Below are 27,016 nucleotides of genomic sequence, written 5' to 3' on the forward strand. Positions count from 1 at the left end.
TATAGAAAACCTTTTTACAATTTATTTCCTGTTATTAATCCTTAAAGTATAAAAATGAGGGTCTAGCTAATTGCAGGGTTTCAGTGGTGAAATTTTGACCATGTGAACAAATAAATAAATATTTACAGTCTTTGGCAGAACAAATGAAGTTTCATCAGTCTGGAAGAGAAGTTTGTTCAAAAAAACATAAATAATTTACCAAAAAACTATGGTACATTGTAAATATTCACATCATCACCCCACAGCACTGTGCTGCTCGGCTAAGGGGCGCCAACACGGAAACCTGTGCGGACTCCACGACCGTTACATTTAGTCCCATCTCCCACCCCCGCCGTCCTGGGGACGCGGATCTACAGAACAAAGGAGAAAGTGCAGCAAAACAAAAAATCAATCTCGAAGGAAGCAACAAACATAACTTTATCAAATGAAGTGTGCAAGTTACGACAAAAGTTATGGATCCTCTCTACTTTGCGTAGACATGAGATCGCTAGCAACAGAAAGGGGAGAAAGATTCGCCCGCCTCAGACAAGACAAACTTCTCTTCTTAAACCCCTTATGTGGAGTGAGATTAATATTTCCTGCAGAAAGATCATGCAATTTAAGGCAAAAAACAAACACACGCAAACTTGTGTATATTATTGTATGACTGATTAGTGGGTGTGTCTGGCAAGGCTCGATGCTGGTTTTCCTTCCGCATTCAAGGCCTTAAATCCTGCGTACAGCAGAAAGGTAACAAGAACGAAGACCGAATGACAGTCCCTGGCAACGGGATGGATTAAGGTTCCATTATAAACTCGTTATCACTGATCTATCCCGTTTAAGCACGCTTTATCATGACAGCATACTACGGTAAAGCTTGTATCTTGACAGGAAGGTATTCGTTGTATCTTTACATTATCATATACGTGTTATACGTTTATTCCTGGAAATCCTGCCACACGTGTTACTTCACATATTTAACGTAAGTGATTGTGGATGAAGCTGCATCTGCAGTCATGTAATAAATATTCACAGAGCATTTATAACTGGAACCTTACTGAGAAGTGTTGCCAGAGCAGGTAAGGCACTTGGCGTACTTTCAAAGTCTAGAATAGGAATCGACGCTAAGGGGCATCTGCGGATGTGTTCGTCTGCTGGTCTGTCCCCAGTAGCAGAGACTGGCCTGGAAGCACCAGCAGGAGTCCCGGCAACGGGAAAGCAAGATCGCGGGACAGCCGGCCCGGCGCTCCCGCGAGCCTGCAGGCAGGAGCGGCCAGGTTCCCTACAGGGGGCTTTGCCAGGACCCACGTTAGCGCCGCTTTGCAGGATGTCCCTTCTCAGCCGCCACCGCACCTCTGTGGGTACGTGGACTTCCTCCGTGGGCAGGGGCGGGGGGGGAAGGGGCTTCGTTTGTTCTTGTCATTATTGCTAATGTGCCGATCAGAGAGCTGGCTCCCCACGCGTGTGACTGGTCTCCTGACCTCTCTGCCCCCACGGCGCTTCACACTTCAGTGGACCTGCCTCTGTGGTCGACCAACAAGCCTCCACGGTAGGTAGAGCAGCTCTAACCCAGGAACGGAAATGGCTTTAAGCACTGAAAGTCATGTAGCAACATTTTTCCTGCTTAATTTATGATAATGGCTTGTGCACAATATTCCCTTCAACTCCATATACACATAAATACAATAAGTAATTACATTTTATATGTAAACGTCGTTCTTTTTAAACAAACAAGAGAAAAACGATGTAATGCCATGCTCAGTTTTCACCACACAGAAAGCCTCGCGCAGCATCAAGCCATGTTCTTAGCGGGCTGGGTGTTCACCTTCGACACTTATCCTCTGGAGGCGCCTGGGCTCGGGGTCCGTGGTGGCGAACGACCCCCAACGTCAGGGTCAAGGACAGGAGCTGCTGCTAAAGAGAGAGAAGCTGGAGGCACCCCACACACTGCGGGTCTACGTAACAGCGTCTACAGTACGTCTCTGGAGATGCAGCCGGTCTTGCTTAGACGTCTACAAAAATAAAAAACAGTAAACAGAATTAGGACTGCTGAACCATAGGTTTTGTTTTCTTTTATTTTATTCTACCTGTAACCTAAAATATCATCTTAATTTTTTTAAAGAATCCACAACATGGATGGATGGATGAAAGGCTGGACGCACACACACACGTGGAAGGGAGGGAGGGAGCGTGTCACGTCTTGAAAGACAATCCGATAGAGGGGAGAAAACGTATCACCAGAAGCAACGTTTTCATGTTCCCTTTCTCTACGTGTGATTTTCAGTGCGTGACTGTTGAGAGGTGCCTCGGAACCTCACTGACCTCATCAGTAGGAGGGAATGTTTTCATGTGCTCGTGAAGGTCTGGGGTCAGACTTCCAGGTCTGCAATATTGCGATTCAAATATAGTCCTAGAGCCATAGCTGCAGAGAAGCCCCTTCTTGCTCGCTTCTTTCCTCCCTCCCCCGCCCCCCCTTCCCTTTTTCAGCAAAGGTAGCCATCTAAGATGCCGTCAGAGGCCCAGGAGGGGTACAGAATACACAGCTGAAGGACAGAGCACGATGTGAAGAGCAGAGCCTGTGAACTGGAAAGGGTTTGTTCTACCAAAGGGATTCACACTCAATTTAAAGCAAACAGATAAGGAAACAAAACAACAACAACAAAAGCTGACCAAACAAAACAGTCGCTTATTGTCCTACCGTGCTGCTTTTATAAGAGGAAAGTTAAAACACGTGCCCCTTCCCCATTCTCTGTGCTGCAAGCCGCCTCACAGTGCTGCTCTCACCCACCTCTGCATTCGTATTTGAGGTCCGAGAAGTAGACCATTTCTTGAGAGAAGACAAACAGACCCAGCCGCCCGCCAGCGTAGGTTTGGTCATAGATGGGTCCTGAGTCCGCCATGACCTGCTTTCCTTCATGCACTAAGACTCTGAAAACAGGGCGCAGGAGAAAAAGAGGGTATGAATGTTGGGGGGTGGGAGTCAGCTCTCCTCACGCAGCCAGCCAGCAGCAACAGGTCATCGCTCCAAGACCCCCAGTCCCCGTAACTGGCCCCTCAGCCACCGTGGGATAGCTCTCGGTCCCCAGGTCCTACCACCAGGGCCACCCTCCCCGTGGCCTGCATGGAAGCCACGTGCTCACCTGCATCCATCCACCAGGCTGGAACTGCGTGGACAAGGACGGGGCTCTATCCTAATGCCCGAAGCAGGACTGCGGGCACTAACGTCTCCCTGACAGGAGGGCGGCAGGTGGGCGAGTAAACACCACGCCCAGACAGCGAGTCTGTGCTCCCCTGCCCTGGTCTGCTCATTCATGCCGGGGACACACACACTCCTGGCCTTTGTGAAGAATCCAACCCAGTCCTGACCTTATCAGCCCAGTTTAACTTTGAAAAAAAAATTATTTAAATCATTCGTTTAATGAAAATCAATGACAAAAGCTGTCATGCCCAAAGAGCAAAATACTGTTAGCCTGACACTTGTGAAAGTTCTACATGAAGATGTGTTTTCAGTTCAGCCATTCACAGTATCAGAAATAACCATGACTGTTCTCTGAACGGAGCACATGTGAATTTTGCAAAGATGCCTTTACTCTGCACTTTCTGGGGGCGCCTGGGTGGCTCAGTCTGTGAAGCATCTGCCTTCAGCTCCTGGGGTCAGGAGTTTGGGGTCCTGGGATGGAGCCCCGCCTTGGACGCTCTGCTCAGCCGGGAGCCTGTTGCTCCCTCTGCCTGCCCCTCCCCCTGCTTATGCTGCTTGGCTGCTGCATCTGTGACCCTTCAGACCTGCGTCCCACGCGGTGGGCGGTCCCTCGGGGGCGTGCCCGGGGCGCGGTGGGCGGTCCCTCGGGGGCGTGCCCGGCGCAGTGGGCGGTCCCTCGGGGGCGTGCCCGGCGCGGTGGGCGGTCCCTCGGGGGCGTGCCCGGCGCGGTGGGCGGTCCTCGGGGGCGTGCCCGGCACGCAGTGGGCGGTCCCTCGGGGGCGTGCCCGGCGCGGAGCCGCGCTCACCTTATGTAGCCGGTCTTGGGCCTGTGAGTTAGATGCCACCGGTAAGCCGTGTAGTCTTTCCAGCCGATGTTTTTGGGGTCATGCCACAGCGTACGCACCTGAGAAAACACGTCAGTTGGCATCCTGCGTCGTGACCTCGTGGCACCGAAGCGGAAACGAGACGCGACCCTGCAAACCGATCCCTTGGCTCGGGCCGCTACACCCCCTCCGACGGTTTCAGGGCCCAAATGTCTCGTGCGGATCGAACCCGCGGAGCGGGAGCAGCGGCGCCCGACCAAGAGCCTGGGCGTTTGAGCCGGAGCCAGCCGTGGATTCAGACTCTCCGTCCTCCGCCTCCTCAACGCGGGGCGGTGGGCAGGACACAGGCTCCAAACCCAGTTCTCCCCACCTCTAGAAGAAATAGGTTTAACGTGCAAGACGATCGCCGGCTGTGGTCATGAAAGCACCAGGCCCGGCTTCTTCAGTCAGGGAGATACTCCCTAAACGAGCGTTCAAACCGGTGCAACTTGAGGGCAACTGATGACAACACCGAGGCGGGGGCGTCTTTGCGGTGGGGGGCGAGGGCTGCTCTTGGGAAGCCGTGGCGGCTGCGACGCCCGCGGAAGGGGCCTGGCTGGGCCTGCCTCGGTGTCCTCACCTGCCCTTCGGTGTTCCCAGTGTGCCACAGGGCGTTCCTCAGGTGCTCGCCGGTCCCCGTGGTGGAGTTCACCACCTTGAGGGACACGCCGGAGTAGCCGTAGGCCCGGGTGGGCTGGTCCTCCCAGTAGGTCTGCGTCACCTGCTTCCACATGACCACGTAGAAGCGGCTGCTGGACTGGTAGCCGAAGACGAAGCCGGCGTAGTCATCGTCGCGGTCGGTGTTGACGTAAAATGTGCCGCTGAAGTCGACAGACCCGAACTCATCGAAACCTGGGTGTCAGGGGACATTCAGGCGGAGGGTTCGGGGGAACAGCCTTCGGGCAAATGCCTGCATTAGCCCGGGATCAGGGGATGCAGATATTAGGAGATGTGCCTCGGGTTCTGCGGCTCACACATGACTGACATGCGTGGGATTTCATAGGTTCAGATCCCACGTGCAGAGTGTAGGCAGAGCTTTCCCGCATCACGCAAAATTTCACAGACCAAGTCCAGAAACTAAAATGGCGCACCAAACATGAAATTTCAAACGTGTGACTCCCCAGCCCCTCGTCGAGACCATTTAGGCAGACGTGGAAGGACGGAGGCTCCCAAGAGACCTCCCTAATCCCACCCCCATGAGCCTCCTGCGTGCCCCGTGGGCGCCTTGCCCCCACGAACCACAAAGGACGGCGCATATCTCCAGGCTCACCAACAGCGATGCCGGGGTCCGAGTTGGCCGTCTGCACCAGCTCCTTGCCTTGATGGCGAATGACCCAGTTGGGGTCGATTTGAGTAGTGCCCTTGGGGTCCAGGTGGACCATCTGGAAGTTCCTGAAGTCGGTTTCACTGATGGCACTATTTTCAGGACACACGTCATCAATGTCTGGGATGCTGTCATTGTCAAAGTCGTCCTTGCAAGCGTCCCCACGTCCGTCACCTGCCGCCAGGACAAGCAGGACAATGAGAAAACAAATAGATGGTTTGCCATTTGCCTTTCTGAAGCGTCCTCACATGCTAGCTGGGGCGCTGCATGGAGCAGTGACCCCGTGCAGTGGCTGCAGTGGCCTGGCCAGCCCCCAGGGTCCCCCCACTCAACACTGGACCGCGGGGTGGGGGCGGTCAACCGGAACCGAGCTGAACTTGCAGCTTTGCTTTCTGATAGTTTTCGGAACTATTACGACCTTTCTTCATCATCTTGCCCAAACCTTTGATTTGAAGCAGAGCTCTTACTCTACTAATGACTTTCCCTGGGGAGATGCTTTTTTCTGGAAGCTTCTTTCAACTTGTCCATCGAGGTAGTGGAAGGGGTGGGGTTTGCAGCAGGCCCAGACCTCTGGCTGCATACGGGGGGCCCATGGCCCCCACAGCTGCCAGTCTGCACTAAGTATGACCACCCCCAGGCCGATGGCAGCTTCCTACACTTGCTTGTTCGGGTGCTGATTGCTTCAGAAGGAGAAAAGGTACCTACTTCAGCTAATTTCCCATCACATTCTGGAAACTGGTTCCGCCCCCTCACACATCCCACAGGGCGGCCTGAGCGGAGCACTGTGGGTCCAGACAGGCTTCCCGTGTCCACTGGAATCACCTTCAGATCCCGAGTCCCTGTGTGGCTGTGAGTCACATGGGCTCAGAGGCCCATACTCCGTCTCCGCTCCTGGAGGCCGAGCAGAGCCACACGCACCTGCAGCCACTTTCTCATGCTCCCCCAAACCCTCTGAGCACAACGTGCACCTCATTGCCTATTGGAGACCCTCCCGGGGGTCCCAATTCCTGCTGCGGCCCCCTGGGTGCAGTCAGCTGCGGGGAAACAAGGCCCTTTTCCTAACATTTCACACCCACCATTTTTTGCTTGCTTTGCCCTTGAAAGAATAAATCCCAGCCCTCACTGTCATGACCACAGATCCCCACCCCATCCTGTCTGTGACGGGTGCCTCTCTGCGGAAACTGCCAACAGCTTTGACTCTGAGACTGCTGCTGCCCCGATGCGCGAGGAGCCTGTGGCTGGCACAGCAGGCTGGGGGGCGGGGGTGGAGCTGCCACAGAGGGGGCGTGGCACCCCCATGTACCCCGCAGACTTGGCCCCTGAGCTCCCAGGCGCAGCACCTACCGTCCGAGTCCTCCTGGCCCGGGTTGGACACCAGTCGGCAGTTGTCCCTGTCATCGGGGACCCCATCGTTGTCATCATCTGAGTCACAGGCATCGCCCTGGCCATCATGGTCATGGTCAGCCTGGTTGGCATTGGAGATGTAGGGACAGTTGTCCTGGTTGTTCTGGTGACCGTCCTCATCAATGTCCTCGTTGTTGTCACACTGGTCTCCCACGAGGTCATTGTCCACGTCAGTCTGGGGGACAGAGCAGGACCCATGCTCAGCATCCGCCCAGGGAGCCGGGCGCTGGGCCGGAAGTCGCCCAGACCTTGCAGCTGGGCTGCCACCTCCTGCACATGCGCGGCTGAGCCCCGGGGAGGGCTGTCTGCGTCAGGGGGCGGCATCAGGACACTCCACCCTCCACGACCGCTCTCCACGGGCTCGCGTCATGAAAAGAAGACTGGAAAGAATTAACGCCACGGAATCGAGTGCCTTTTTGACATCGTCTGCGCGGTGTATCCCGCGTGCGACGGCGATGAGCTACGTTCACTGTCTTCCAAAGGCAGATCTGGAGGAGAAGCCGGTTCCCACGTTTGCTTCAGGGAAAGGAAGTTAAGTGGAGGGAGGCACAGTTCCCATCAGGAAGGGCGGCAAAGGCACCCACGCATTTGGCTCTTGGCCACCGAGATACGAGAGGGAAGCGCTGAGTTCAGTAAATGTTTTCAGTTAAAATGATTGAAAAGCCCGTGCTGTCACTTGTTGGCAGAGCTCACGGAAAGCCACACAGACACATCTATCGACGACTGATAAGGCCCCGACCCCCTTCTGCTCATAGACACACCGATCAATCACGTGATCAATTACCTGGTCGGGGTTGTGCACCAGGGGGCAGTTGTCGCAGTGATCGCCCACGCCGTCCCCGTCGGTGTCTCTCTGGTCAGTGTTGTAGACGTAGGGACAGTTGTCCCGTTCGTTGAAGACATCTGTGGGTATTCCAGGGAAAACAGAGAAAGCACGGAGCTTTTCCTACTGCATTAAACAACTTACAGCCAAACTTTTGTTCAACAAAAAAGGATCTAAGACTATGGAGAAGTGTAAATATTATTGAATTCCTGGAAGAACATGTGTCAGATTTCCCACTGAAGTTCAAATCCCCTTAGTTTGTAACAGCCGCTCGCAGAGGCTTCCGGATAATGCGGCAGATGAAGCGTTGTGTTCTCACGGTGTGATCTCTGAGTTCACCCTGTGGATTGTTCCCCCACATCCATCCCTAAAACTGGCCTTGAGCCCGGAGCTGAGTGCCTTCTGGGGCCATGCTGCCTCCTTGTCACCATCTGCTCCACAGAGGAAAGTGATGGAGGCAGAGGCTGACCTCTGGGTTTCCGGGTGTCCTACCTCATTTCAAGAAATCTGCCTGCAGGCGATGGGTCCCATCACCACTGGGGTCATGGGAACATGAAGTAACAGTGGGTCGCAACAACCCCATCCACAGCTGGCAACCCCAAACATCACGATCGCTGAGTCAGAAGCAGGCGCAGGACGGGCTGAGGCGCCTCCTGCCTGAGGCGCCTCCTGCCTGGACAGCTGGGGCCCGAGGGGGCGGGAAGGGGAGGGCAGCGAGAACGGACCCCCAGGAAGGGCTGGCTCACGCTCCAGCTGCTGCCTGGGCAGAGAGCGCCCGTCGGCCCCAGCCCTAGCCCACGGACACCCGGCAGGCGAGGGACGACCACTGCTGGGGGTACGGCCTCCCTTCCAGGGTACCAGCAGCCTGGGAGCTCGGGGCACTCTCTGGCAGAACGTGACCTGGAGGTGTCAGACGTTCCTGACACCTGGGGCACCCCTGAGGGCAGCTTTGCCATGGCTGACTCATGAGTTGTTAGAAATAAGGGCATGGCAGGATCATCCCGGGACAGGGAGGCAGGCAGCCGTCAGACATGTCCCGGAGGCGTGATTTGGTGAGGAGACAGGACTGCACTCTTGGGGCTCTGACGGGGGTAAGCGTGAAGGACATAGTGCGCGGGACTAAGGGCTGGGTCACGAGAAGGAAGAGGCCACGTCTGCAGTTCTATGAAGGGAGGTCCTAAGGCTGGTGACGCCCCCACTGACCCCAGGAAGGACGGGTCGGGGGAGGCTGGTTGGGCTCCCGTGAGAACAGCTGAATCTCGTGCCAGCCCACATATGCGGCCAGCTTACGCCACGCCCATGGGAGGACGATGACTCGCCGGGTCTCGAACACTCGTGTATGGCAAGGAGCAGAACTGACCGTCTCCGTCGATGTCCACGGAGCACGCGTCCCCCTCGCCGTTGTTGTCCGTGTCGATCTGTGCGGGGTTGTGCACATACGGGCAGTTGTCACAGCGGTCCCCAACCTCATCCTTGTCGTAGTCAAATTGGCGGGGGTTAAAGAGAAGCTGGCAGTTGTCCTACGGGAAGGCGAGGGAAGGAGTCAGGAAACCGCGTGGGAGCTATGCTGGGTTGCACGTCACACCCTCCCAGGGAGCGGACGACCCACGCAGACGGAGCTAGGCAGCCCCAGAGCAATGCATCTGCCTCCCGCTAAAACCGTTGAGATTTTCTTATGGCAAAGATGACATACTGCTCGCTGCATGGTGAGAACAGATACGTGCCCATCTCACGAGCGAGTGAGTAGTGATGAGTGGGTCGGTGGATCAGGAAAGGCAGAAGTGGTGAAGCCGTGATTAGGAACAGGTGGCCTGTTCCCACTAGGGCCGTGCTGAGCACCATGTGAAGTCACTTAGGTCTTGCAACGACCTTCTCAAAGCGCTAGCATGCACACGCAGTAAAGGCAAGCACATCACTCATCGCGGGGACAGCCGTGCTCGTCGCTGCACCCACAGGAGGACGGGCGGGCCCTCTGCGCGTTGTGAGAGGTTGAACTACTGCCAGCGTCCCAGCAGAGTGCCCACGGCCCCACACCGGGTTGGTCACTGTGTGTTGCCCACGCCCCACGCCCTGTCAGTGCTGGGTTGCATGTGCGGGAATGCAGATCACAGACGTGTACGGGGGCCTGGGACGAGGCTCTCCTCCCTGGCCACCTGCTCCTGAGGCCGAAAGTGGCCCCGCTGGCCCCACCTTCTCATCGTCCACGCCGTCATTGTCGTCGTCATCGTCACAGGCGTCGCCGGTGCCGTCCTTGTCGAAGTCTTCCTGCCCAGAATTAGGCAGTAGGGGACAGTTGTCCTGCGAGCAGAGGACACACAGGAGTCATAAAACACTCAAGGGGCAGAGGAGTAATGCCGCGGGCGCAGAGCTGTCCCCAGGGGGGCGAGGCTGCGCTGGAGACACCGTCCTGCCACCAGCGCGTCCAGACAGGGACGCTCGTGTCCTTCGCTCAGGACCCCCGTGAAGCTGCCACAGGAGAGCAGAAACCCAAGGGGAGGAAGGGGCCGCTGCTCTGAAAGCCTGGAGGAGGGCAGAGCCCGCGGGGTCCCCTTCCTCCCCACGACGCCAGCTCGCAGAGAGCCGCGCTCACGCATTCTCGCCCTCCTCAGCCAACAGGCGCCAGGAGTCAGAGGTGGACATCTGCTCAGAAACCGAGGCATAGAGTCCAAATCATCTCCCCAGTCAGCTCTTCGCATGAGTGGGTAACTGGCGTAATGAGAAGAATCATTCTGTGTCACTCCAACGATGTCATAATTCAAACCTGAGCTGCATTTCAATTCTGTTCCCCCGTGCCCCACGGAAGTCCCAGGGTGGCCTCCAAACAGACCAGCAAGGACCCCAGTCCCACACGTGTCCCACCTGGGGTCACGTCTGGAGCCGGCAAAGGGCTCCCTGGTGCCATCGCACCCAGGCTTCCCCAGTCCCACAAATGTGGGGAAACATGGCTCCAGGAAGTTACCGCCTCAAGAAAGGGAGCCGTGCGAGCGAGCAGAGGATGCCGTGGGAACCACCCGGAGCTCCCAACTGTTTAGACCTGTAGGTTATCTCCAAACTGCCACAACGGCCCCGAGTGGGGACTCCTGGGCCGGTGGGGGTGGGGGAGCGCTCACCTGGATGCAGTGGTACGTGGCGTTGGTGGCACAGACCAGGTTCTTGTTGGGCCAGCCGTCCAGGTCCGAGTCCTCCCCGCAGATGAGCCCGTCGCCCGCGTAGCCCGTCTGGCACTCACACTTGTACATGGGGTCGCTGAAGTGCCCCAGGTAGATGCATTCTGCGTGCTTGTGGCAGGCATGAGTCTTGTCCTTGCACGGGTTTTCAGGCTCACACACCTGTGGGGAAAGGGCCATGTGGTTAGGACACATGGAGACCCTACCCTTCACGTGGAGGGTCTGAGGTGGGCGTTCGGGGACAAGCGCAGAGGTGCAGGCCCCCCCTGGAGGGCTGCAGGGTCAGCAGGTGCCGGGCAGGCATCCAGAGACTCGGAGCGATGCTCTCTCTGGAGGCGTTTTCCAGAGGCTCCATAGCAGCACTGGCATGACGTCCGAGCCCACAGGCGACCACGTGCTGTCACCCCGGGCCTCTCGGGCTCCTTGCAGGAAAGCTCCGCTCCGCCCCCACCAGGCTGGTCCAGTCGGGGTGGTGGACAGGCTCCCACAGCCCTCCGCCTGCCCCAGGGAGGCCTCCCCTGTTCTTCTCCACCCCCCTATGCCCAGTGCCCCGGGCTCTTCCCAGTGGATTTACAGCCTTTCCCCAGCACATGAAGGGCCGGCTTCCTCACCTGCTTCTCGGTCCTGGCGACCTCTAGGCCAACGCCGAACGGCTGGGTCCCTTTGTAGCGAGGGGGGCACGGCAGGCAGTGGAAGCCGGGGTTGGTGTTGACGCAGCGGTGGGCTTTGCTCGTGGTGAAGCAGACGTCGGTGACCACAGCGCACTGCGGGATACACAGGCGTGAGCCCTGTCCCCGCCTCCGCGGGCACCGCTTCCCCAGGGCGGGCACCCACCTCGTCCAGGTCCTCACAGTGCGTGCCGTTGCCCAGGAAGCCCACGGGGCAGGAGCCGCAGGACCAGGAGCCGTCGGGAAAGCTGCTGCACTGGGCTCCAGGGAAGCAGGGATTGGATAAGCAGCCGTCTGCGTGGGAGGACGCAGAGCGGGGTTAGCCGGGCTCACACCCCAGAGCCAGTCACAGACGCACTGCCACACCCCAGGGGCTCGGCTGCAGGGAAACTGAGTAACTCAGGGAGGGCCAGGGGCGCCTGCAGCGTCACCACCTCCAAGAGTTCATCCTTGGGCGGTACAAACACAGCGGCTACCCAGGCACGTGCATGGCTGTCGCTACACAAAACACTCCCTTGTGCGTCCTGCGTTTGCCATGTTTGCATAAACATGCTGTCGAGCTCGGTGATAAGAGCGGCTATCGTGACGTGCACAGAGCTCATCTTTCTTTTCTATTTTTCTACTGTTCTGCTCTTTGTTTTACGCTTTCTGGTTTTGCACCTGCCCCCGCCCGCACACCCACCGATGGGACAGCTTCTCTTATTGCACATCTGCTGCTCCTGGACGTCCCCCACGCAGTCCTTGCCCCCATGCTGGGGCTTGGGGCTGTTGCAGACACGCGTCCGCTCCCGGATCCCGCCGGCACAGGTGACGGTGCAGGCTGACCACGGGGACCACGGGCTCCACCGGCCGTCGACTGCGGGTGGAGAGCACAGAGGGTCAATGGGGAAGGCGACCTATGCGGGAAGAGCTGGATGGAGCGAAACCTCCACACATGGCTGGAAAATTGGGAAGAGTGTGCTTTCATGGCCCTAAGCTCAGGGGTGATGCAGGCGACAGATTTCGGTTGGCGTGGTTTTCACCTCTGGGAAGAGAAATCACACGGGCGCTGCGCGTAGAAGCTGACTGCTAACGCGGGCCTGCAGGCGCAGGGGCACCTGTCAGGGAAGAGCTCACGTTCGTTTTAATGGACATGCTGGCTGCCCGTGCTGGGCACAAATCAGGCTTCTGAGAGGCCTCCTGGCACCGTGGGTCCTGGGTCCAGCTGCAGGTCAGCCGTGCCCTGAGACCCACGGTTCTGGGGCATCCACACGCCCCCAGTAAAGGGCACACAGTGACAGCTCCCATAGTTCTGCTGATGTTTCGCTCAATCGCGGACAAGCCGTAATCTCACTGAGCTAGCTTGGACGAGGTCAGGGCTCGCAGGTGGTTGGGATCTGCCCCGAGGCCGGGTTCCAGCAGCTCAACGGCTCAGTCCCGCTGCCGCTGGGCAGGAGCGGGCCTGGCCCGGAGCCCTGGTCCCCACTGTCTCGTGCACCCGCTCCCGCCCTGCCTTCACCCCACCTACTCGGACATGGGACGCCCTGGCAGCCCTTCGTCTCGCGGCCGCTCCCTCTGCAGTTCTTGCCGCCCATCTGGGGGACCGGCGAGTTGCAAAGACGGATGCGCGTGATGTTGCCGACGCCGCAGGTCACAGAGCAGGACGACCAAGGCGACCAGTGGCTCCAGCCCCCATCCTGCCGGACTAGCACACAGACAAGGACAAGGGCGTCAGGGCGGCCGCTGTCCGGGCGTTTGCTCACGCCCAGCGGTGGAGAGGAGGAGAAGCAGCCGACCCCACCCCCTGACACCGAGCACCCCTGACACTCACTGCGGTTGTCACACTTGCCCAGGCTGCACACCCGCGTCTGGATGGACGGCCCCAAGCAGGTGTTGCTGGTGACATCACAGGACCGCCCTCTCTGCTGGGTGCCTGAGCCACAGGTGACAGAGCACTGGGTCCACTCCGCCCATGGGGACCAGCCTTCCTCTCCGTCCAGTGCTGCATGGGAATCACAGGGCCTGTCAGGCCTCTGCCCAGGGCAGCCCGGGGGTGGCCCAGCCCGTGAAGGGAGGGAGAAGCCGCGTGCTGGGGAGGGCAGGTGTCCAGAGTACACCCTCCCCTGAGCAGGGCGCCCGGTGCGGCACACACCAGTCACCCGACGTCCACACCTCGGTCGGAGCTCAGGGCCTGCCCGCCTGGGTGGGACGGAGGGACACATGGGGATGCCTGCAGAGCGCCCCGGAGGCCACGGGGTCTACCGTTCGTGCGCTGAGCCGCACTCACTGTCCGTGTCGGGTCTATGGATTTCTTAAGATGGCTCACAGGACAGAGTCCAGAACAGCGTCCACACGGGACTTTATGGGACTTACTAAGATTTAACTTGCTTCCATTTTAACCTCCTGCTGAGTTACATGTGATAATGAAATTTTTAAATTTTGATTGAAATGACAGGTCACAAAATTAAGTCCCAAATAATTTAAATCAGGACAAGTTAAATAAAAAGGCAATTTCTTGCAAAGAAAGTCTTCCAAGTGAATTATAATCTGTAAGTAAGAGAAACGAGAACAACTTCCTGTGAGAGATCTGTCTGGTGAGCGCACAATGCACTGCTTTCCTGCGGTCGTTACTCGGGGCATGTGCTGTGTGAAGATTAAACATTGCAGAAAGCAGGAAACCAGACGAGAATGAGGTCGCGGAGACTGCTCTCAACAGTGCGGACGTGGGCCCTGCCCCTCGGGGTCGGGACGCCGCCCATCCAGCTCTTAAGGCACGTCAGGCCCTTGCACGGACGCGGTCTACTCTAATATTGTCCGTTTTAATCATAAAACTGACCCCATGTAGTGGGCATAATCACCCCATATTTTACAGATAATGAATCTGAGTCCCAGAAAAATTATATTTTGCCCAAAATCACAGAGTGGCAGAGCTTGAGCTCATCCCCAGAGCCATTCTCCAGCCTCGTCCAGAGGGCGTGTGGAAAGCCTGCAGCGCGTCCCCAGCCCATGACCTCGGCCTCGAGGCCTCCAGACCAGGCAGGGGAGGAGGAACCACAGACGCCACCGGAGTGGCCGGCATGCTCACACGGGGGAGGAGAGAGGGGCCCGCAGGGTAACAGAGGGACAAACGCGGCAGAGCGCAGCGGCAGGAGTGGGGGGCGGCCGCGTGTGGCTGCAGCGTGAGACCCCAGCTGGGACACCGGGGCGACGAAGCCTGGGCTGGCATCCGTGCAAAGGTGCCGTCCCCAGGGAAGCCACGAGGGCGCAATCCATGCAAGGACCCGGGGACACCGCACAGCAGGACCTGGGTGGGGACCTGAGCATCCACTAGACCCCGGCTACCCGGAGCCCGCGGGGCCAGGAGCCGACCTCGGATGCCGGCTCACCCCGCCTGGGGAGCCCGTGGGCGTGCAGGGCCCTCCCGCCCCCAGTGTCTGCTCCTGGGGACACCATCTGTTACGAGGGTGCATTGGGGGTGCTGCTCTGATGGGCTTTGTTCCCACTGTCCTTACTCTGCGGGGTGTACTTCCAGGGTTACTGGCTGTCCTAACACTTGGAGCGCCAAGTCTCAGTGCCCGGCACTCCTGAGGGCCCTAAGTCAGCGCTCTGCCCTTGCACAGCTGCCGTGGAGCCCAGCCTCCTCACCCAGAGGTGACAGGACAGGAGCCTGAACTCCAGGGACGTTCAGACTCCAGGTCAGTGTGGGCCGTGAGTGTGGACTGCCTCAGGGTGAGGCGTCCCTGCACCCTCTCCTCCACCCTGCTCACAGTGTAAGGCTGCGGGTCAGCAGACAGAGTAACAAACAGGCACAGGGCCGATGAACGGGCCGGCCGGCACCCCGAGCTCCGCGCACTTACAGTGGAAGCAGGACGGGCAGCACTCTCCTTCCACAAAGGACGGGTTGGCGCAGGTCGCCGGGGGACAGGTGATTTGGTGGCAAACGGTTTTAAATTTCTGCAAGCAGAGAAAGGGGTTCATGTAACATGCATTTAAAAGAACGAACATCGGCGCGAGGGCTGGATGGGAAGGGCTGGGGGGACGGCTGTGCCCATCCAGGTGCCACAGACCCTGCGCGTCACAGACAACAGAAATAAAGACAGGCCGTCTGCACACAACAGGCAGGAGGCCCAGGTCTGCGTGCACCGCGGACCCCTGAGGCCGCCATCGTGGAGACGGGTAGGGCTACCCCAGGGGAGGAGGCTAAGTTCCCTACCGATCACTGTGGGCAGCGACCTGCACCCCCAGGCCCCGCGGAGCTGCCTGGAGTTACACGCACTGGCCAGCTCCACCCCGGCTGCCTCCCACCTCCCTTGGGACAGTCATTCTCCTCCTGGAGCTCCGTTTCTTTTGTGCAGAGCAGTGGGGTTGGCTGGAGCCTTACTTACGGTCAACACCGCTCACCCCCATCCTCCCGGGTCTCCGGACGCGGCTGCACATGTCTGCGGCTCGCCAGGGAAGACAGGGGATGCGGCCACCCCGTGCAGGCCCCCGACGGGAGGAGTGTCCCCACGCCTCACCTTGCAGGTACACTTGGTGCAGCTGTCCACCACCCACGTCTCATTTTCCGCAAAGAAGCGGCCGTCTTGCCAGCAAGCGGACATGTTCCTCGTCTTAGGCGGGCCGCCGATGAGCTCCCAGAGAAACTGGTTATCGTTGGACTGGAAGGTTGAGGGAAACATCTCAGTGTCAACGAATACAACATACCCGCTCATCATCTCACGGCCGAGAAAGATCGCGCCTCCTTGACCGGAGAGCGCCCGCGGTCTGGACTAGAGCCGCCAGCTGTGCGGAAGGCTCTGCGTGGGGTGCCACAACCCCCTCAGAGAGTCGGATCCGGTCGATGTGAAACCTCCCCAAGCAAGGTCACGCCTGCCGCCACTGTTCTCGCTGCACTTGCGCCTCAGCGCCCGGCTGACAGCCAGTCTGGAGCTCACGCCTCTGCACGTCGGCCCAGGGGGCTCCAGCCCTCGGGGCCCAGCGGCGGGCTGGTGCTGGATGGAGAAGGGACCCTCCTGGCCAAGCGCCACTGAAAACTAATGCCCAGTTTGTGAATTCACCCATTCTTGCAAAGACCACAGACCCGGTCTGAGAACGTGATGGCAAGGACACGCACACACCTAATTCTTGCTATCTTGGGGGTTACAGGCTGGAGGAAAAGCTATCAGGTTTTAAACAAAATCAAAGAAGTGAAAATGACACGGGCCACCCCGACGTGTTTCTAGCGCTCCTCCCGCTGACGCGCTGTGGGCTCCTCTCCCCCTCGGGGGGGCTTCTGGGTGGGGTCACAGGCCCTGTGAGAATCACAAGAAAGGCACGGGTCCTCTCTTGCCCCAAAATGCACAGAAACAGTGCTGTTGAGGTTTCTGGAGGTCACACATGTCCCTGCCCCCGACTCCAAGTTAAGCAAACTTGTCCCAAAGCCCTTTTCATCCCCTCCTGTCTCTGTGACAGCCCCGGACGCCCCGGTCTGTGGCAGCGATGGTGCCAGCGTCTCCCCAGGAAGACCCTCCCCACAAAGCAGACACTCCTGCCTCTGAATTCCTGACTTCCTCCCCCGCACACAGTGGGCAGCGGGAACTCCTGCCCCCATTCCTGCCCCAGGGCCACATACATGCTGGAAGATTCCGGAAGGCACGCAGCCTTTGCCATGAGCTGCCTAGCTGTGCCCACTGCCTCTACCTCTCCACGGAGTGGAAATCGAGCTGGTCCCACCCCATCCTGGGCCACAGTCAGAACATGGCTCCGGGCCCTTTCCTGTGGGGCAGAGGGTGGGAACGGGCGACCCCCGCTGAGCGTCTCTGCCCGGGCCGCAGGAGGGAGGACACCCCAGACCTGCAGACCCTCCAGGCCTGTCCTCCCCGTGTCTCTCTCCCTGTTCCCGTCCCCTGAGCCCAGCGGAGGGCGTGTCGCAGGGGAAGCTGGCTCCTGTCACCAGGGACACTGCTTCCTCCCCAAAGTGCTGGGGACCTGGCTGTTCTCATCCTGCCCGTGTCCTCACCTCCCAGAGCTCCGCGGCCAGCCCTTGCCTCACCCATCCTCTCCACAAAAGCGCCTCCCTCTCCCTCAGAAGCTGTATCTGCTGGGGACATGAGCGCCCCCGGGTTAAGAACCGTCCTGAGTGCATGGAGCCCGTGGGCCTCCGATTCAGAGTCCCCGCCCCCACCTGCCCTGTCTCCCTGCCGTGCGCGTCCCCGCGGGGAAGCGGCCGGCCGGGCACCCACCACTGTCCGCAGGTTCTCGTGCAGCTGGTTGACCATGACGTGCAGCCCCGACAGCTCGGTGATCATGGTGCCCAGCTCCTCACAGGAGCGCTCACACACCTCCGGCCTCCTGGGCGCACCTGGGCCCGCGTACTCGGGGGCCACCTGCGGGCTCAGGTGCAGCGTCTCTGTGGTCTCGCTGATGGCATTGGCTTCAGCTGCAGGAAGCACAGGGACGGAGGTGAGCGCGGCCTGGCCACATGGAGGTGGTGCCACGGAGAAGTCCGGGCCCACGCCACGCAGGCGCGAGGTCCACCCAGAACAGCGAGTGACAGCACCACGTCCATCACGGCCCTGCTGGTAAAACAAGCCACTGCCCACTTGGTGACACCTGCCAACAGCGCCATGGACAGCCGCCGGCCGCACAGCAGGGGCGCTCAACAACAGGGCAGTGATGGAAGGCAGAAGCCTGGAGACCGTCCATGCACAGGCGCAGCTCTGACCCGTGAGGGGCTCTGCCGAGAGGAGGCAATCTCCTGTGACAACCCTTTTCTTCCATCCCCACCGGATCTGCTTCCGACCATGTGTTCTCGGGAAATCCGCGGCCTCCCCCCAGCTGTTTGCTTGCCCATTTTTCTATTCCAAACACCCTTTATTTTGGGTTTTGGCTCCGCATCAAGGAGGATTCAGCAGTCCTCACACTGATCAGTAGCTTGGTCCGACCTCACCGGCCCTCCCTCGCACTTGAGTCCTCTCTTCGTCCGCCCTGCGGCATCCCCTGGAGGGAAGGGCAGACCCCTCAGACGCTCGACCAGGGGATTCCCCCTCAAAGCCCCTGAAGCCGCACAAACCCTCTGGGGTCCCCGCCACGGGATGGGCTAGGACACAAACCGGAAACGGACTTGGGCCAGTCCAGAGAGAAGGGACCCCGTGGGAGCCGGTGGTCCTAGACGTGGCCGTGCCCCCACCACGTGACTGCCACGGGAGTAAGACGCCCTGTGTCTCTCAACGTCTCACTGCCGAGTTACGCCTTGCGAACGCCATCATTCCACCGGGGCTCCTGCTGTTGAGGTTTTATTCCTCGGTCATAAATCCTTGCACAATCGCACTGATCTGGGGAGCTCCCCTGCCTTGCTGGTTGGACGGGGGTGCGTACCCCACAAACATAAGCACGTCAGCCACTGCACACAGGTATCAGATTAAAAACAACACCGCACCCAGGAACATGCCCCGCGGCCCACCACCGCCTGATTTCGGATGAGCCCCAGAACACCTCCTCAGAATGGGATACCCCACAGTCACGGTGTCTGTCGCCCTCTGATGAGACAAACGCGCGGCAGGGTCCCCTGTGGTTAGACCTGGGACCCAGACTGGAGTCCCCTTCTCCTGCTATCGAGGGTGAAGGGTCTCCTTGCCCCGCGGAGCTCAGCACCTGGAATGGCGCTCAGCTTTCCCGTAAACACAAGCACAGCCCCCTCGGGTCAGGGCACCGAGAGCCACTCTCTGCTTTCTCTGTGTCTGTGGAACCTTCCCACGAGGTTAGTGTCAGATGTCCATTTACTATCCTAGCCTTTACTGAACTTTTTGCTTTTTAAAGACTACATTCCGGGGCGCCTGGGTGGCTCAATCATTAAACCTCTGCCTTCGGCTCAGGGCGTGATCCCGGCGTTCTGGGATCGAGCCCCACATCAGGCTCCTCCGCTGGGAGCCTGCTTCTTCCTCTCCCACTCCCCCTGCTTGTGTTCCCTCTCTCGCTGTCTCTCTCTCTCTCTCTCTGTGTCAAATAAATAAATAAATAAAATCTCAAAAAAAATTAAAAAATTAAAAAATAAAGACTACATTCCCCCCCAAAAAGGCAGTGGCTTAAGTCACGGGGATCAGCAGCTGGCCTGTTAGCCGGGCTGGAGACACGGGGGTGAGGTCGTAGCCCCAGCAGCTACTGCAAACGAGGGGCTTCTTGTGGGAGCCTGTGTGACCGGGGACAGGCTCTAGGAACTTCTCTCCACCCCACCGTCTGGCTAAAAATCACTATCCGAATTCCTTTCCTGCCCCGTGCTTGTACTGGCTGACCGTGGAAGATGTGCAGATGGACAGGGGCACAAGCTCCGTGGTGACCCCCGGCCGGCCGCACGGCGCGCCCAGTGCCAGCAGGGCAGACACGCGGGGTCCCTGCTCTTCCGCGGGCCGAGTTCCGCTCCTGGCTCGGGGGAGTGCGGGCCCCAGAGCCACCGCGGAGACTTACAGACCTCACATCCTCCATGCTCTGCACATGTCGGTCTCCATGTGTCAGACTCTAGAGCTGACACGAACACGGGCCCCAGTGACAACAGCTCACAGAAGGAGACCGCGCTGGGAGACAGGTGGGCGGCCAGCCCGCAGGTAGCCACGTGCGGCAGCCGTGGACCCGGAGCCTCAGCTGCTTTACTGAGCATGAACGGGCCCATCCCAGAGGCATTCTGAGGATTCACCGACACTGAGTGTAAAGGGCCCAGCAAACTGAGCTTCATAAAGTAAGCACTCAAGAACGTGTCAGATTACGGCTGCAGGTAAACGCGAAAGGCCGTGAGCAGGCAACGCGTACTGTCCGTCAGTGGTTCCAACAGCCCAGATGTCTTCATAGCTGGGCTTTGTCAACAGCTGTGAGGAGCATGAGAAAACCCCCTGAAACCTGTCAGGCAAGTATCTGTGTGTGAGCTTACAGAGATGATCTTCACACATTAACAGACTGGAAAATTGGCTGTATTCACGTTAAAATGCAGGGGTTGACTTTTTGGCTTGTAAAATGGATTATTCTGGATTATTAAAATATATTCAAAATTAATCTTTCAAGCAGGTTATCATTTTCAGATGTCAACATGTCTAAGTTGACCAGCAAACCCACTCAAAGATAATAATGACACTTAATTAGAATAGTCTTTCTTAAATTCCCGCTAGCGCTCCCCCATATACACATGCGTGCACACATACATTCGCACATTCGCACTCACACACACACGTGTGTACATGCACACTCACACACATGCACACACATCATAGTAGAAATCCGTCCAAGACAAGAAAGGAAACATGAAATACGTTGCTCAAAACACACCTACCTCCCTGACTTCGCTGACAACCTTTCTTGCTCAGAACATCTTCCACTGAGTTCTCGAACACTAAGTAGACGTTCTGCAGCAAACCCTGGAAATACACGTGAGGAGAGAAACAGAGCAGCGGATAAAAATCCAACGTCTGAGGCTGAGCTAAGTGACATTTTAAAAATACAAGATGTGTTCTTTAAACAGTAAGAACACTTCCTTCCACGACTTTACATGTGCAGGCTGAGCTCTCATTACCGTGGGTCCTCCTGCGTGGCGCAGACCGGGGATCTCACATACGAGACAGTGAGGGTGGCCCCAAGACACGTGCGCTAATTCTGTCTTCAGAGCACGTCTGGTCAAGTCGGACGCGCTGGGCTGCATTTCCTTTTCCTGGCATCTGGCTAACAGTCTCGGAAGTGCCCGAGGCCTAATCACAGACACGGGCTCCCAAAGGCGAGAGTGCCTTCCTCACCGTGAGCGGTCAGCAGCCTGCACGGCAGGGCCCACAGGAGCTTCCCGACGGCCACCAGAGCTGAGTTCAACGACCAGTGAGGACTCCAGCCTTCTACTCAAATAACTGAATTTAAATGCACGTTGATTTCCAAAGAAGGCGCAGATCTGGAGGGGAGAACGCACTGACTCCACTGCGGGTTCTAAACACTTGTGGTTTTGGAAAGATCTTCCCAAAACTATTTCAACATGGATGTGTTTTAAGATGAACATGGAGCTCTCTTCTCATAAATCAATAGCCCTTTTCTTAACAAGCATGGCTGTTAATCTGCTCTCCTAGCATCTCAGTACTAAAGGAGAGTGGGCAGTGGGTTCCACGTACGGACCCTGGGGTTGCCAGAACCTTGGAGGGGGGCGGATGCCCTGGTCATTGAACCGTTTTCAGTCTGGAAAGCAGTGACCACTTGCACAGGTAAGAAAGCACACCTGGGACAACATGCTCTGCTCATCTGTGGTTGAGACAGGTGTGTGAGCACGCACGCGTGTGCATAGGTATGTGTGCAGTGGTGTGCACACATGTGCATGCATACAGTGTATGTATGTGTGTGCGAGTGTGCACATGTGTTCACGCGTGTGCGTATGCACGTGTGATGCTTGTGTGTGCATGTCTCTGTGCGCTGCACAGGGTGGTGTGTGTCTCCCGAGCCGGGCCTGACCTGCTCCAGCACCGGCATCCCGTTAAGAGAGGCCTTTGCTGGTCAGCTCCCAGCTCCCACTCCCCTGCCTCACGCGTCGGCCGCGACCCTGCCATACGTACCCTGAAGTGACTTTCTCGCGCAGAGCCCTTGGCCACATACATCCTGCTCTTTTCTGTCCGCAGCTGCTCATAGAAAGGCTCATCCAGTGTGAAGCTGTCGATGAGGTCACAGCCCACGTACAAGCTGTAGGTGTCCCCGGTGACCTGCACGGTCACGTTCTTCCACTGGGAGTCAGCCAGGCCCACGTCCTCCAGGGAGATGACGTGCTGGGTGCCGTCTATCCAGTAGGTAAGGTCCAGCGTGTCTGCTGGGCCGTTGGAGACGATTTCGAATTGCCTCTGGGAGGCTCCGGGGCCCTCCAGAGCCAGGAGCGTGCCCCGGGACTTGGGGTCCTGCTTCAGGCTGGCCGTGAGAAAGAAGCCCTCCTTTTGCCGCACGGTCTTGGCGATCTTGCTGAGGTAATCTGCGTTCACCGGCGGGATGTAGTCAAAGCGGACGAAGCGATAGGCAGGCACGCTGGGGTCAGGCCCCCGGAACTGCTTGGCCCCGATGGTCTTCCGGTTTATGTTGCTGATGCTGAAAAGGTCGAAGGCCGTGTCCTCGTCCTGGCCACTGGCTGCCAGCAGGGACAGAGCAGGGAGGTTACCAGCAGGCAGGGTGAGCACGAGCGCAGGGGGGATTTTTACATGTGGGGGAGCAATCCGTGATTGCACGTGCCCCTGAGTCAGTGAGGCCTTGGTGTCCCCCGGCTCCCCTCCCTTTCCATCGGGGTGCTAATGGCAGCTTTCATGTGAAGCCATTATCCTCTCTCTCCGGCTGCTTCCCAAAGTGGGGCCCCTGGAGACAGCTGCTGGTTCACAGAACTCGATTCCATCCTTGGCTGAGCAGGGAGCGTGAGCCAGAAGGTAAACTGAGCACATCGTCTAGATCAGCTGGCGCTCTCCGCAGCCAGACGTTCTTGGGGAGGAAGCACTGCCCCGCTGGGCTCTGCACACCTTCCAGAATCTGCCCCTGCTCTCCCACCCAGATGCGAGGCTTAGGTGAGGCCCTGCCTCTATCATTTGATCTCCCCGGAAAATACTCCTGCAGAGGAAATGGGCCTTTGTCCTTGCTATGGACGCATTACATGTTGCTTTCCTGTGATCACTTACACAAGTTACATTGTATCTCTTTATTTTGCAGAAGTATATTCTGCGGGTCTTACTGAACACTCCAGGTAAGGCTCTGAGACAGTGGTGGGTCTCAAGTCTGCAAATCAATGGTTTTAAGTCACCCTCTGAATGACTGGAAAGAAAAGTAATCAGACCGTCCCAAATATAACGGTTTAAATAATTCAAAATAATTTACTGAACAGAAATTTTAAACGAAGCATAGCCTTCCATCTCCTACATGGCAAGTTCAAACATCATATTCACAGTGTTGCTGATCCACGGGTGAGTTCTACCACCTTTGATAGAGCCATTTGGCAATATATCAAAAATCCTTAAAATAACGAAAACCTGTGACTCAGCAATTTTGCTTTTGTGCCTCTTTCTAAGGATATAATCACAAGTACTAGTAGAGATTTAGTCACAGCAGGATTCCTGGTAGCATCATTTATACTCATGATAATAAACCAATGATGTAGATGGAGATTGGTCTAAAAAATATCAGGGTTATCTTGTGGTGGAATATTACACAGTCCTTAAAAACCATGTTGTGTGAAAATAAACACACGGGAAAGTATTTATGATATATTTTCAAGTAGGGAAAAAGTGGGAAGAAAGTTCTAAAGCACCAGGTACAAATTCAGCATATGGGGAAAAAAGGCTAGATGTGCACAGCAAACGTCGTGTCTCTAGGTGAAAGAGTATTTTTCTCTAATACCTAGATTTTCCAAATGTAAGTAATTTCCTATTATGCAGAGTCAGAAGTAAGTAAATATTTGGTGAAGAGGAAGTTCCGGACCTTCTCAGGAATGGCAGTCACGTCACCTGCTGGGGCCCGACAGCCCCGCACGACCGGAGACGCTGTCCACACTCACCTCGAGCGCCGGACGAGGCCCAGAGCGCCAGCAGCATTAGCGTCCAGAACATCCTGGCGTCCGCGGCCGAACCCTACGGAGGAATCAGACCCCGGTTACGCAGGCACACACAGCAGCCACTTTCTGTGTCGGCCGGAATTTTCACTCACAGGAACAGTTTATGCATCAGAGTCAAAAACAAAGCGGATTTGTGGGAAGTAAACGCTGGATAGGAAATGAGCTTTTCGAAGGGGGCGCTTCTAACCGTGGCTGGTTTTTATTGGACTGGCATGTGTCGACAAGCACTGTGCTAATCACATCTCAATGGTCACATTATTTGATCCTCATAATGACCTAGGAGGCAAATACTATTATTATCATGCCCATTCTACAGATGGGTAAATGAAGAACCAGGAGAGTTAAGTGCTTGCCCAGAGCAACGCTGCTGGTGAGAAGCGAAGCCAAGACTTAAACCCAGGAAGCATGAATTTAGAAAAGTATCAGCATTATTTAGAAAATCATCTACGAAGACGTTTTTGAGTAAATAGCTAAGGAAAAACAAAGTTGTGCCTAACTTAAACAGAATAAATACTAACCATGTGCAGGAGAAGTAAATTCAATTTGGTGTATCATAACCACAAAAAAACATAGCATTCTACTTAGCCATCACTTTTACTCGGCTGCTCTATTTTCCTGCAGGCCTGTTTTTCCATTCTTGAGGATTCTCAGTTGGCCTGGTTCAGGCCAGCAGACGCTGGGCCAGAACTCAGGAGACCTGGACAGAAGCCCGCTCCGCTCTTAACTCCTGCTCCGCCTTGGCGCTCCAGCTCCAGCATCCCGCGTGGGCAGTATCCCGCGCGCGCATGTGGGGCACGGAGGTCCCTCCCAGCAGCAGGCTGCTTCCTGCTCCGGATCCGAGCGGGGGCTGAGACCCCAACCCTCCCCTAGGAGGATAGCAACGCTCGTGAGCAGCTCAGGGCTGAAGAGAGCCAAGAAGTGTCCGTCTCCAGAAGGATCTGGTGAACTGGAAGCAGTCATGTTCCTGGGAGGGAGGAGTGCTCCCCAGGAGCAGAGTCTGCTCTGCAGGCCTCGCGGGCTCCTCCGGAGTCTGGACTCCGGCTGCATGCGACCTTTCCACGAACAAGGCCGCGGGCCCGGTTGTCTGCCAGTGGCGCATTGCGAGGCAGCGGGCCCCAGCGGGCGGCCTGCTCAACCTCCCACCTCAGTTTGGTCACCTGCCCAATGAGGAGCAGTCGTTGGAAGCACCACTGGTAGGGTCACTGCGAGGAGTGAGCTAAGCAAGTCGTACTGGAAAGGGTGCACGCAGCACGGCAAGCCCAGGTGTTGCTGATCGCGCCACTCGGCTGTCCCCAGACCGCTCTCTCTGGGGCTTTCCCGCAAAGCAGGGATGCGCACCTGGTTCTCGAAGGACAGAGGTCACGAGGAAGCACTCTAGAACTCAGAACGACACCGGGCGCTCAGTGAGCTCCTGCAAGTGGTCTCAGTGTAAACAGTGGTGAGCACATCTGGAATGCTCCCTGTGTCCCCTCAACCAGGTGTGTGCTGTCTGTCCCCTGCAGACAGAGGGTGACAGCTGGCTCTGGCAAAGGTGGGCTCCCTCCAAGATGCACGTCCCCGAGGTCTGGACGCCCTGCTTCCCGAGTGTCAGCTTAGACAGAGTAACTTGAACTCTGTTACTAACAAAACCAAAACCTCTGGTCCCCAGAAGAGGAGTGTCACCGGGTGTCGGCGTTCTGGCCAAATGAGTGAGGGGGTCGCCTCTCATTTCACGGGGTCACGGCAGGACCAGGAATGTCCGTATCACATACAACGCTCAGTACGGACACACGGACACATGCCGCCCTCAATGTGCGGTTGACCTCCACACGCTCTGTGTGTGTTCACGGCTCTAATTTTTCCAAAGAAACTTTCAAAGACTTTCTGTAGCACAATGTAATTAGAGCACATAAAGGTCTTTTAAAATCCTTTTAGATCAGCCATCAAAGCAGCAACTTTTCTGAGCAAACTCTAGTTCCCTCCCTCAGGAGGGACACGATCGCATAGGAGCCCCCACCCGGCCTCCTGCGGGACCCCCGGGCCAGACTTTCCTGGACAGATCAGCCCCCGCTTGCAACCACAGCTGGATTCCAGGGTCCTCACATGCTTCTCTAGACTACGGTACGTGGTGTCCATTAATAACACTCCAAGACACCTCTGAGCTATTAGCAGTGTTTAGAATTGGAGTCTCTATAATCTGATTGTGTTTTCACTTTCCCAGGAGGGCTTTTCTCAGACACCCCCCTCATGGTCCCCCCTCCACGACAAACATTACTGTGGGAGCTTCTTACTCTGTAGCTGAAAACACAAGCCTATGCCCAGCCTCACAGACAGGTACACGCGTGACAGTCACAAGGACCGTCAGACCTGACGACCGCCAAGGAAGCTCCCCGCGCGAGCCCCACACGCAGAACGCTTCCCGGGGCTTCCTCGCATCAGCTCTGCTCACAGGGTGCAGACGGGGTCGCAGACAAGCCCCCACCTCACATTATAAATGTATGTGGCACTTTTTCCTTCTCCCTTCTTAGAAATCAAAACAGCCGTTTCCAAAAATTAAAGTACAATGCCATGATTTCCTACTAATTGCACAAAGTTCTTACCTGGCACGTGAGCAGCTGTGGCGAGGGCTGAGGCCGGGCTGGGGGCCGAGGGCAGAGCACCGGGTCCGCGGCGTGCGTGCGGGAGACTCAGTCCTCTCTGCCGCCGAGCTGGGTCGGCACCGCACTGGCCGCCCGGCAGCAGCCGCCGCTTTATATGCCCCGGTCTCCTGGGTGGTGCTGTCAGTCAGACGCGGAGGAAGCACGGTGAATTCATCCTTCGAAGGAGTGACATAATCCCCCTCCGATCTCGCATTCGCTCCGAGCACCTGGCACACGGGTGCGGGTGCCGCCCCGCTCCCGCAGCCCTCCAGCTGGCCGGCAGAGGAGGGGCCTCCAAGAAGGGAGAGCAAGCACTCACTTTTCCTGTCTTCTCTCAGGAAACAAAGTGCTATAAAAACAGCCAGCAAGACTGGCTGGAACTCCCCTTTTTGCTTCACAGAAAGATCGCAAGTTCTAGGGTTTT

At 57.2% G+C, this 27,016-nt stretch overlaps 1 protein-coding gene across 2 annotated transcripts; it reads right to left on the bottom strand.

Annotated features, from left to right (window-relative positions):
• THBS2 (thrombospondin 2) lies at positions 1–27,016 on the bottom strand. 2 transcript variants are annotated; one of them, XM_045770587.2, is made up of 22 exons: positions 26,554–27,013; positions 23,918–23,990; positions 21,954–22,510; positions 20,702–20,786; positions 17,628–17,824; positions 15,924–16,064; positions 15,264–15,360; positions 13,238–13,408; positions 12,935–13,111; positions 12,110–12,283; positions 11,594–11,721; positions 11,371–11,523; positions 10,703–10,921; positions 9,783–9,890; positions 8,953–9,112; positions 7,554–7,672; positions 6,710–6,944; positions 5,312–5,539; positions 4,622–4,893; positions 3,985–4,082; positions 2,768–2,907; positions 1–1,991 (listed from the first exon to the last, which is right to left on the bottom strand). In XM_045770587.2, exons 2-22 carry the CDS (start codon positions 23,967–23,969, stop codon positions 1,984–1,986), a joined length of 3,519 nt encoding a protein of 1,172 aa, XP_045626543.1. In that variant the 5' UTR covers positions 23,970–23,990; positions 26,554–27,013; the 3' UTR covers positions 1–1,983. The 2 variants fall into 2 exon arrangements, with proteins under 2 accessions (XP_045626543.1, XP_087721821.1); XM_087865695.1 differs by lacking the exon at positions 1–1,991 and having other exon boundaries at positions 2,760–2,907; positions 26,554–27,016.

The sequence above is a fragment of the Ursus americanus genome, chromosome 11 (genome assembly GCF_024610735.1).
Source record: "Ursus americanus isolate L20-20 chromosome 11, mUrsAme1.1.p, whole genome shotgun sequence".
NCBI lineage: Eukaryota > Metazoa > Chordata > Mammalia > Carnivora > Ursidae > Ursus > Ursus americanus.

Bases quoted from the DNA above. Each gene is read 5' to 3' on its own strand.
- THBS2 (XM_045770587.2), bottom strand. From the start codon at position 23,969: ATGTTCTGGACGCTAATGCTGCTGGCGCTCTGGGCCTCGTCCGGCGCT. The intron at 11,722-12,109 runs GTGGGTGTGCGG...CCTCCCACGCAG, and splicing joins TAAGAGAAGCTGTCCCATCG to ACGGCTGCTTATCCAATCCC. The intron at 4,083-4,621 runs GTGAGGACACCG...GTGTTTTCTCAG, and splicing joins CTGGGAACACCGAAGGGCAG to GTGCGTACGCTGTGGCATGA.